The sequence below is a fragment of the Hyposmocoma kahamanoa genome, unplaced genomic scaffold (genome assembly GCF_003589595.1).
Source record: "Hyposmocoma kahamanoa isolate Upper Pololo Valley unplaced genomic scaffold, ASM358959v1 95, whole genome shotgun sequence".
NCBI lineage: Eukaryota > Metazoa > Arthropoda > Insecta > Lepidoptera > Cosmopterigidae > Hyposmocoma > Hyposmocoma kahamanoa.
The window spans coordinates 5,102,201-5,111,289 of record NW_020654972.1 but is presented as its reverse complement, the minus strand read 5'-3'; the positions used below and the strand labels follow the sequence as shown (position 1 = coordinate 5,111,289).

Here is a 9,089-nt window from a genome sequence, read left to right as displayed (position 1 = left end):
TATCTAACCTTGTGTTTGGGCTGTATAGAAAGACACACAATTTGACATTTTATGTGGAAAATTGTTTTTTTTATAAATATTTTTTTAAAAGTTCTTTCAAGTGACTTAAAAAGTCACTAAAATAAAATTTCATAAAATAATATAAAACTACTGCACTGAACCTGTCCAACATTCTAAACGAGTAAGTAAACGAAACATGCGATGTGATACCGTCCTTATAAACAAACTCGAACACTTGTACTGCACTGAAATATCATAAAACATACAAACTTCTTAACAACATGCAACTTTAATATGTTCTCCTCAAAGCATAATTTTCTTTAAAAATTCATACCTAGTCTAAAGACTGACTGAAAGACTGCTCTAAAGAGCAAAAACACATTGAATAGAATCTTTAAAGCGAAGATGTAGCCATTATTACGTGTTACAGTGATTATTTGACAGGTTGAATACGTTTACAGATTGTGGTTACATTGCCCGCAATCTGGCTTCCTGTTTTCAAAGTAAACAGTGCTTTGAGATCCTCTAACCTCTGAGAAATTTGTTGCTTATATAGGTACGTAACCGTGTAATGAGTTCTTTTAATCTAATTTAACCGCATACTTTATAATAGTTACACGTGAATATAATTTCTTAACGTGTCGCATCAAAAACTTCTGCCCGCAGGTATACTTGTATAGATTAAGTTCTTCCGCAGATGATTAACACAACGCCGACGTGTACACAAAAGACATGAGTTTACAGATGTTACATGGTTACTGAAACTAAAACAGTGTGAAAATAGAAAATTTTCGGTAATTTTTGTTTCAAATGTCTTCAGTCAAAGTAAAAAGCAGAGTGTAAACCCAGTTAACAATCGAACAGTATCCGTCTACGAGCATTCGTGCGGTTACATCCTCGTTAATCAATCTACTGTATTGAAAAAGTTTGAAATAAAATCGCTGTTTTATATGTACACTATATCCCTCTTTAAGCTGTCACTTTTTTAAACAACACATTTGAACTTTTATGTAGGTAAACGGTGCAGGAGATGGTTTTCAACAAACATAAAAATAAGAATAATCACTTCAAGATGTAGCATTTCCATATCTCTCACTCCATTTCGCGTACCCTTCACAAAGTCGCATTAACGCGGAAAATAACTGTTCAGGAGGCAATTCAATTTGTTTCAAACTCCTTACGTCTCTATTCTCCCTCCTTCTCCTTCCATACGCAGCGAATTGTGCTTGCGGTCTCTTCTTTATACCAGCACTAACGAAGAATGTAGTAGGTTGCACAGTTGTAGCTGGAAAATACATTTGCTTCTGCTTTATCGCGTGAACAATTAAACATAACAAATATCCTCCAAAGGCTAAAAAAGCCAGTGTCGTCACCGACATAGAGAAGATGTTACTAATTTTGCTATGGCTTCCCTTTTTCCAAACACTCTCTTCCCAATCACCTCTCTTTATGGGCGGTCCTTGAATCGCCATGGCTTGAGCTCCGAAACCGCTCGAATAAGTAGGTGTTGTTGACGTTACATTATCTAACTCGGTTGTCACCAATTCTTGTAATGAATTCTTCAACTTCATTAGTTTATCTAAAGGCAGTTCATTTAGGAACTGAATGTCTTCAGTAATGCTGTCGGCATTGATGAATGCCAATGCAGAAATTATGAGAAATGTTTCGAGCATTGTAAAGCGAGTGCTCGATGGGATCAAGGGTGTTGAAATGACTATGCTCTGATGGACATGTGATCATAGTGAGCTGCTGAGCGCGACATTTAGTGGTGCAAACAACCAGGTCAGTATGTTCATGCTCAGATCATTTTGTAAGCACTGATTGGCACCAAGGAAAGTACTCACTAAGGGCAACTCACTTGTACATTACAGCCGGTTAGGCGCGTAAAGGTGTCACCACACTTATCGACGTCGCATCGGCGGTTCAAACGAAAGCGAAATGCGCATTCTGAACATGAAACTTCTTCTGATCAGCTCAAGCTGATTTCGAGTTGAGACAGCAATACGTAAATGGTTAAATTTATTTTAAGAATACCAAGAAATTACCCTGGCCGGAGCCACCACGCTTCTCCCTTGTCCGCTTTAGTCCACTTGAATCTGACATGGAGGTTGTGTCGCTTGAACTTACACGCGGCTATAAAAACGTGTGTCATACGCACACGTACACGGAGCGCATAGAATATTTTAATTATTATTGGGCGCCAGAAGCTCGGTGCCCTCTAATAAATGTGATGATTCCCTGTGGAGGAGAAACAGCCAGGTAGTATTAATATTATTTTGTCTGTCTTTCCAGTTCCAGTAGATCTGTCTGTTTCTTTCTTTTATAAATTGAATCGCTAATTAATAACAAAACAACATCAATGATAACAACAGCATCAACCCATATACATCCTAATGCTGGGCACGGGTATTCTACAAGACACTGTTACTGAATGTTTGTCGGTAAGGTATTTCTTTGTTTTGATGTACCTACGTCACCACTAAACCCAGATGCTGGCTGTGTATTTTATTCTTTTGATATACATCGCCACCAAACACAAATGCCGACAATGTATTTTATTCCTTTGCTGTACAAATCATCACTAAATCCAGATGCCAGCCATGTATTTAATTCTTTTTCTGTACCTACATCATCACGAAAGACAGATGCCGCCAGTGTCTTTAATTCATTTCCTACACGAATCACCACTAAACAGATGCCGACTATGTATCTCATTCTTTTGTTGTACATCGCCACCAAACACAGATGCCGACAGTGTATTTTCTTTCTATGCTGTACAAATCATCACTAAACCCAGATGCCGGCTGTGTATTTAATTATTTTGCTGTACATCGCCACGAAACACAGATACCGACAGGGTATTTTATTCTTTTGCTGTACATCGCCACGAAACACAGATACCGGCAGGGTATTTTATTCTTTTGCTGCATACATCACCTTTAAACCCGGCTGTGTATTTCATTATTTTGCAGTAGGAATAGTTGGCAAGTGAATGATATAAGGACCATTGTCCTTGACGTTGAACAAAGAGTATTTCTTTGAACTAAAGTTGTGATTGTATATTGAGTAACTATTTCAATCCCAAGTAAAGAAAAACACGTGAGTTGCTGTGTGATATAATGTATAAGTTGGTACTTCTTATATATATACAAATAATTACATGTAGATTATGAAGAAATTTAAAATTAGCTACCGTAGATATAGGTATGATGATGTTAGAGTTGTTGAAAATATAGAGATGGTACCTACTCCATATGTAAGATTTTCCTTGTCTATTGTTCTTTGTATTTCATTGTTTGTGTGTGTATGTACGTACATGGTGTTCTATTATTTGGCACTTAAAAATTAAGTGCGCATCTCGTATACTTTAGGTAATTTAAGAAGCATAATGTTACCATTCAAATTCAATTAGCTTAAAACATTACATTTAAAATGAGAGGCAATCGATAAAATTTAGTTAGATCGGAAACATAACAAAAGCGTGTAAATAAACTTTAAAAGAAATGGCTTGTAACGCCATCTACAATGTAACTGAATAACTACCCGTCTCTACAAAAACTTTTAATGTGCCTATTCTTACATCTACAAACACCTAACCTATAAATGAATTTTATAATATCGTAAATTTACTATAAAACAGCAACCTGTACAGTTTTCAAGTGGGACAATATTAAAATTTTCTGCTCTGATGCGACTTGCGTTTACGCTATTATTTTGAGAAACGAACCATGGCGCATGCGCTCGCGAGTGTCTTCACTATCTAGTACTCAGCGCGGTCTCAAGATGGCGACATTCGGGTTATTTGTGATATTCCTCATTCCCGTGATAAGTGCTAACAACGAGTATGGTCGACAGGGAATTATCGATCATCTAAATAACGGGATGCAATTTGCTAAAGATTTTCTTGGTGAGTGGCAATCTTCATAGTTTTCACTTAAAATTATGCACATCATATCATTATATAATAATAGTAATTATATTATAATTAACGTTTTCACTTCTCATGCTCTAAAAGTACATCAATATAGCCTAACGTAGCGGGAGTAAAGTGCATCCTTTAATCCTTGTGTATCTAATTTTTAAAATTATATCGGGGGAACGAACTCAAACAGCCAGTAGTACGCTCGGTTTCAGTTACGTGCTTTTTCTGCATATTATTCTGGCACCATATTAATTTCCCGCGTTACTGCGTTTTTTGTAGGTATCTGTGTCTGGTTGGAAAAAAATACCGCGAAAGCTTCAAAATGTTGGTTCGTAATTTTATTGTCGAGCGAAAACAATTGAATTTTTCTCCCAATCGAAGTGAAAAGTAAAGTTTTCACGTCAAGGCTTTTAGCAAATATAAACCGTCGGAGTAATAGGCACCCTCGCTAAAATATACTATTAAGGTAGGTTAGATATATCTAGGTCACAACATTTTTATTTTTGTTGAATATCATAATGTTTTTACTGTATGCATTCATCTATTTTTTTAAATAAATTTCTAGTAGAGTCGAAGAAATTTTTATTTGTGTTTGTTTGATGTTTTTATCAATAGTAGAACGCAGGTTTCCTTTTCAATAACATTTCTATAGTAGGACTTAAAAGATATTTTCTTTTATGAGAGGTTTTATCTTCTAATACTAATGTTTCTTATTAACAAATTAGTCTCTCATTTTCAAATAATATCTACGGATAAACCTACAGGTTTCTGTTGTGCCGCTACGTTTACATTAGTACTCTTTTTGTATTTTGTTTAATAAAAATATTGTAATATAATAATAGTGACAGATTTATTAGCAGCATTTAAATGAATGTCTATTTTTCTCGACGGCATATCGGCAGACGGCAGAGAGTCCCACACAGAAAAAGAACCATCGTATCGCTTGATATGTAACTACTGGATACTCCTGTAATAAATTAATGTATTTTATAATTTTCTTGTTATCTTGTTTCAGGTTCAGAATCCATAGCACGAACAGTAGCAGAATTCGTAGTGCGTGCCTTCCAAAACGCAAACGCAGCCCCCTCCAAACCAATACGACATCGCCCGGTTAACAACGCTTATACCGACTATACTTCAAACGAGGAGACGTTTGACAAACGACCTAATAACGATGTCAATGACGGCTACCTGCCCATGACACCTTTGAGGCATTTGGTGAAATTGTTTGGACTGCAACCTAATCAAATTAGTGCAGTCGCTGTTAACGCGCTTGTATTTGTCGCTCAAATGGTGAGTCCTGTGCATCCACCAACTTGTGGCGATGTGACCTCCTTACGTCGTCATCCCACCTTTTTATCGCCTTTTTTTCGGTTCCTGGCCACTCGTTTTTAAATTAAGAATCGTCCCCAATGATATTCTGATGATGGTTCTTATTTTAAAAACGACGATCTTGACGATTCTATACTTTCTTTAATTACTTTGCGATGGAACGACGGCTTGGCTGGTCTCAGCAGGGGTCCTTCGGCATCCCTACATGCAAGCGTACACTGACTGCAATTATGCCAAGGTGTCCTTAAATATACCGCGGTGTCCCTATACTAAACATAATTTTAGGATGACCCTGTGACAATTCATAAAAATCTGCAAAATATAACCTTGTAACGACGTGCACTAATTTACGTACTTTATAAATTAAACCCTCGCTTAAAGCCTCGCTTTTAAATGAATAGTTCTTGTTTAAGAGAATACAAAAACACAAAATCAACGTTTATTTGTGAGAAATGTGCGGATTTTGTTTATAATTCATTAATTTTTTACGACAACAGTCAAAGGTTACTTCATTTTACTGCATTTCCTAGAGATGAGGAATATCGATAAAAAGTTTTCGATAATTTAATGAAAAAATGTACAATACTTGTATTCATTCCTAAAGTATATATATAATCATAGGCAATAAACTGACATGTTCGTGTTATCACTTATTTGAAATCCATAAATTAATAACATTAATAAATGATTTCAGAAATTTACTAAAATATTTAGTAAAATATATTACTGAAATTGCATTTGAATGATAGTTGTGTGTTTTACGCCTTCAATATAATACAAAATATTTCACACATTTATCGTTCAGAAAACATCAGAAAATTCTATGGGGGATTTGCTTCAAAAATTAAATAATCTAAAAATCTCTCTCTCTATGACGAACATCAAATAAAGTGTCATAGAGATCGTCCTAGTTTGTGTACAGAATAGGGACGACGCTGTATGCTTAAGCATCCCAAAGACTGCCGAAGCACCCCCAAGTCTGCCGAGGTATTCCGGAGATATAAATTCAACTCTATCTACTGTGTCTCGATTATATCTCATAAAAAGTGGATCAAAGTGTCAAGCTTGATGTGCTCTTAATGACAATTGAGAGTCTTTTAAGCTACCCAAGATGTGTAACACCATGGTAACACCTCATCAAACTGTTTTACATTTGCGCAAATAATACAAAGATTCTCTTTTGTTTGTTTTTATAAAACTTTAAAATCTTATTTACAATTTTATACACGTACTTGCACAGTTCTTTTATTCCACACTTTGAGAGATGTCCTTATCGATGCTGCCATGTCTTGAATCTGTAATTAATTAAGTTTTACCTCTGTATTCGCGCAGACGTCTGTTAAACGACAATCAATGTCTACAATTCCAGATATCTACCTTCCTGACCGGCCCAAAACGTCCTGGCCGATTGCGTCACTCCGAAGATTCTACGTCTTGGATATTGAACAAAAACTCCAGAGCACTGCAAGACCTTCTAAAAACTGCCAAAAACGAAAGCCTTCCAGACACTCTAGACGATTTAATAACACAGCAAGGGTCTGAAGAAGAAACCAGCTGCATTAGATTACTTGTTTGTAAGATAATTCCTTTTGTCACAAGGATGCAGAGAACTGTATTCGGTAACGAGACCCTAGATAGCAATGGAGATATTCGTGGGTCGGCCAGTTTCTATCGACACTTGCCTTCCAGTGACGAGATTAATGATAGAAGTGAGGTTTGTGAGCGAAAACACAAGGATTGTAATTTAAACGACTGACATGAGTCACTCAATATAACAACTCAACCAATAAATTCGTAATAAGCTACCAATCTTGGATACAAGAGCACGACGTAACTAAATTTTTGGTATTGTATTGTATCAAACGTACTACAATAGTTAGCATTTAACTATTATAATACGGTAACTCCATACAAACGTAGCAACGCGACTTGTATGTGAGCACGCCCGCCGCGCGCTGTGTACAGACCAGACGCACACATTCGCATAATTTCGCGGTGGACTCGCGCTGCATACGGCGGCCTTTCCACCATAGATGTGCGACGTAGCGAGGCGGTGTGCGAGGAAAAATCCACCGATACGATTTCTTCATTTTTTTAGCCTCGCTTTGCGCAGCTCTGGTGGTAAAGGGAACGGAGCTAAGGACATTATTACACATTTGTACATACATACAAAAAAGCTAGAGATGTGTGCAAGGAATGTGTGCGAGGAATGTATGCGAGGTACGCATCCTTGCACCGCCTAGCTACCTCGCACAACTTTGGTGGAAAACATCACACCATTTCACAGCGCCACTACACATCCTCGCACACCGCCTCGCTACCTCGCACATCTCTGGTGAAATCGTCGCTGGTCGCCCGCACCTTTAAGTATAGAATGAAGCAGTCACTCAGTGTTTAGAAAATGACGTCAAATAGTTTATTGTCGTGTTTGAAGTTGTTTGAACAAGAGTGCCTAAAATTAAGAATTGTTCAGCATATATATATATCCGCGATACTAGTACAAAAATATCAATACGTGAGGACTGCATTTAACAAAGCTCATTTCAATAAAGCATGAGAATACTGTGAACATTTTAATTTTCTAAAATTAAGTTTAGGTACAACTAAAATAATAATGTGAGGCATGACAACCCTACGCTCCGAACAAAGAGTAGGCCTTTACGTGCCGCCGCCCGCCGAACTGCGGGAGTTGCCCTACTTATCTTTGATATACCATGGCTAGAGACACTATCACCGCCACCATTTGCTGGATATTCTGCCCTCAAAACAAACAAAAGCACAAGCAGCAAATTCAAAATTCAGAGACGAGCTTAAAGATTTTCTAGACTTTTCTGATAAAAAGAATACTTAAAATATGTTTTTGATATTAAGTAGTTTATTTACGTTAATTACACGTAACACATATTTTATACAGAAACTATCATTGTATTTTAAGTAGCCATATTTAAAAAAAAGCCTTTATTTTCTCTTTTAACTTTTACTTTTACTCAAAATATTATGAATATGCTGCATATAAAGGGTATAACTTCATATAATGTGACTTTTTAATACTCGACGTACCTATATTAGAAAAGGGCGCAATTACAGTCCGTTGTGTCTTTTAACCGACTTCAAAATAGGAGGAGGTTCCTAATTCGACTGAATTTTTTGTTTGTGTGTCGATTTTGATGATTCTTTTTTTTTTGTTGGAAAGAGGGTACCTCAGTATTAGTCCTAATTAAATTTGGCGAAAATATTCCACCTTGAAGGGCGGCAAACTAGGGGATGAAGCCAGTTTCGCGCACTTTCCGGTAACCGATTTCAGTAAAATATTTCAAATAGATGGAATTCCACGAACTTTTGAGATCGGTTTTTCTTTTAAAAAAAACTTATAATTATTTGTTTTACTTATGAAATAATTATTGTTAATTAAAAACTACATAATAAGGGCATAGTTTCGTACAATTACTAAGTAAAACACGTTGATATTAGTTTTTAACTTAATAAATGTCAAATATGACTTTTTATGTCTGATTTTTTAATCCTTTTTTATTTGTATTGTGTCAGTTCTGCGTTATCGAAGAGTTTTTTCACCAGCAGATGAAATAACAGGCATATGAGACTTGTTAACTTATGTCTCAGGGTGACAGGCGCAGTGGCAGTGTCCCTCAGATGTTTGCGATTTAAAGCTCTGAATAGCACTTCTACTGCTATTGCCAGGCGCGGGATTTGTTCGTTCCGTGCCCTAGTATCATAAAAAAGTTGTGGCTTTTGTACTTACTGTATATCCAACAATTATTGAGATATTATTTCTCGAAAAATTTCGGTAGAGTCGCCTTTTCTTCGGACTCTGAAT

At 36.5% G+C, this 9,089-nt stretch overlaps 2 protein-coding genes across 3 annotated transcripts; one reads left to right on the top strand and one right to left on the bottom strand.

The window, feature by feature from the left end:
- Positions 1–1,067: 1,067 nt before the first annotated feature.
- LOC113238321 lies at positions 1,068–1,673 on the bottom strand. The gene has a single exon (XM_026475160.1). The coding sequence runs from the start codon at positions 1,671–1,673 to the stop codon at positions 1,068–1,070; it is 606 nt and encodes a 201-aa protein (XP_026330945.1).
- Positions 1,674–3,823: 2,150 nt separating this feature from the next.
- LOC113238262 lies at positions 3,824–8,150 on the top strand. Of its 2 annotated transcripts, XM_026475072.1 has the most exons (4): positions 3,824–3,907; positions 4,938–5,215; positions 6,624–6,760; positions 7,018–8,150. In XM_026475072.1, exons 1-4 carry the CDS (start codon positions 3,883–3,885, stop codon positions 7,139–7,141), a joined length of 564 nt encoding a protein of 187 aa, XP_026330857.1. In that variant the 5' UTR covers positions 3,824–3,882; the 3' UTR covers positions 7,142–8,150. The 2 variants fall into 2 exon arrangements, with proteins under 2 accessions (XP_026330857.1, XP_026330856.1); XM_026475071.1 differs by having other exon boundaries at positions 6,624–8,150.
- Positions 8,151–9,089: the final 939 nt, after the last annotated feature.

Excerpts from the sequence above, each read along its gene's own strand:
- LOC113238321 (XM_026475160.1), bottom strand. The coding sequence starts at position 1,673 with ATGCTCGAAACATTTCTCATAATTTCTGCATTGGCATTCATCAATGCC.
- LOC113238262 (XM_026475071.1), top strand. The coding sequence starts at position 3,883 with ATGCAATTTGCTAAAGATTTTCTTG. Across the intron at positions 3,908-4,937 it reads ATTTGCTAAAGATTTTCTTG|GTTCAGAATCCATAGCACGA; the intron begins GTGAGTGGCAAT and ends ATCTTGTTTCAG. Across the intron at positions 5,216-6,623 it reads TTGTATTTGTCGCTCAAATG|ATATCTACCTTCCTGACCGG; the intron begins GTGAGTCCTGTG and ends CTACAATTCCAG.